General features: G+C 32.0%; 1 protein-coding gene across 1 annotated transcript in view; it reads left to right on the top strand.

Moving 5' to 3' along the window:
* The window catches only part of LOC119585467 (putative uncharacterized protein DDB_G0271974), a gene marked incomplete in the record, with an annotated part of 4,258 nt that overhangs the window by 2,298 nt on the left and 1,610 nt on the right, over positions 1-350 (top strand). The window contains 1 exon segment of the mRNA XM_037934114.1: positions 1-33. Within this exon segment, the coding sequence (XP_037790042.1) occupies positions 1-33 (33 nt within the window).

Here is a 350-nt window from a genome sequence, read left to right as displayed (position 1 = left end):
TGACACTGATCAGTCCTCTGCCGTTTCCACCAGGTAAGAGAAAGTTTAAGAGTCCTTGAAATACCTTGTGGGTGTGTAATGGCTTGTCCTTTGGCTAATTTAGATCGTCATAGTTCCTTTGGATGTTGGGGATATAATTGTTTTTCTTCTGTTATTCATTTTGTGTGAAAAATGTTCCCTTGAGATGGAAAAATTCCTTTTGCTTTTACCACTTGATAAAATGTACTAAATATTGACTAAATTCTTATTCAGTAATAATAAAAAGTGCATATTTATTAGGTCAAAATATTATCTTAGATAATAGTTTGAAATTGATAATTCAGATGGATTTACTTAAGGGAAAGTGACTG

This window comes from Penaeus monodon, chromosome 19, assembly GCF_015228065.2.
Source record: "Penaeus monodon isolate SGIC_2016 chromosome 19, NSTDA_Pmon_1, whole genome shotgun sequence".
In the NCBI taxonomy this organism is placed as follows: domain Eukaryota; kingdom Metazoa; phylum Arthropoda; class Malacostraca; order Decapoda; family Penaeidae; genus Penaeus; species Penaeus monodon.
This window is presented reverse-complemented; position numbering and strand designations above follow the sequence as displayed.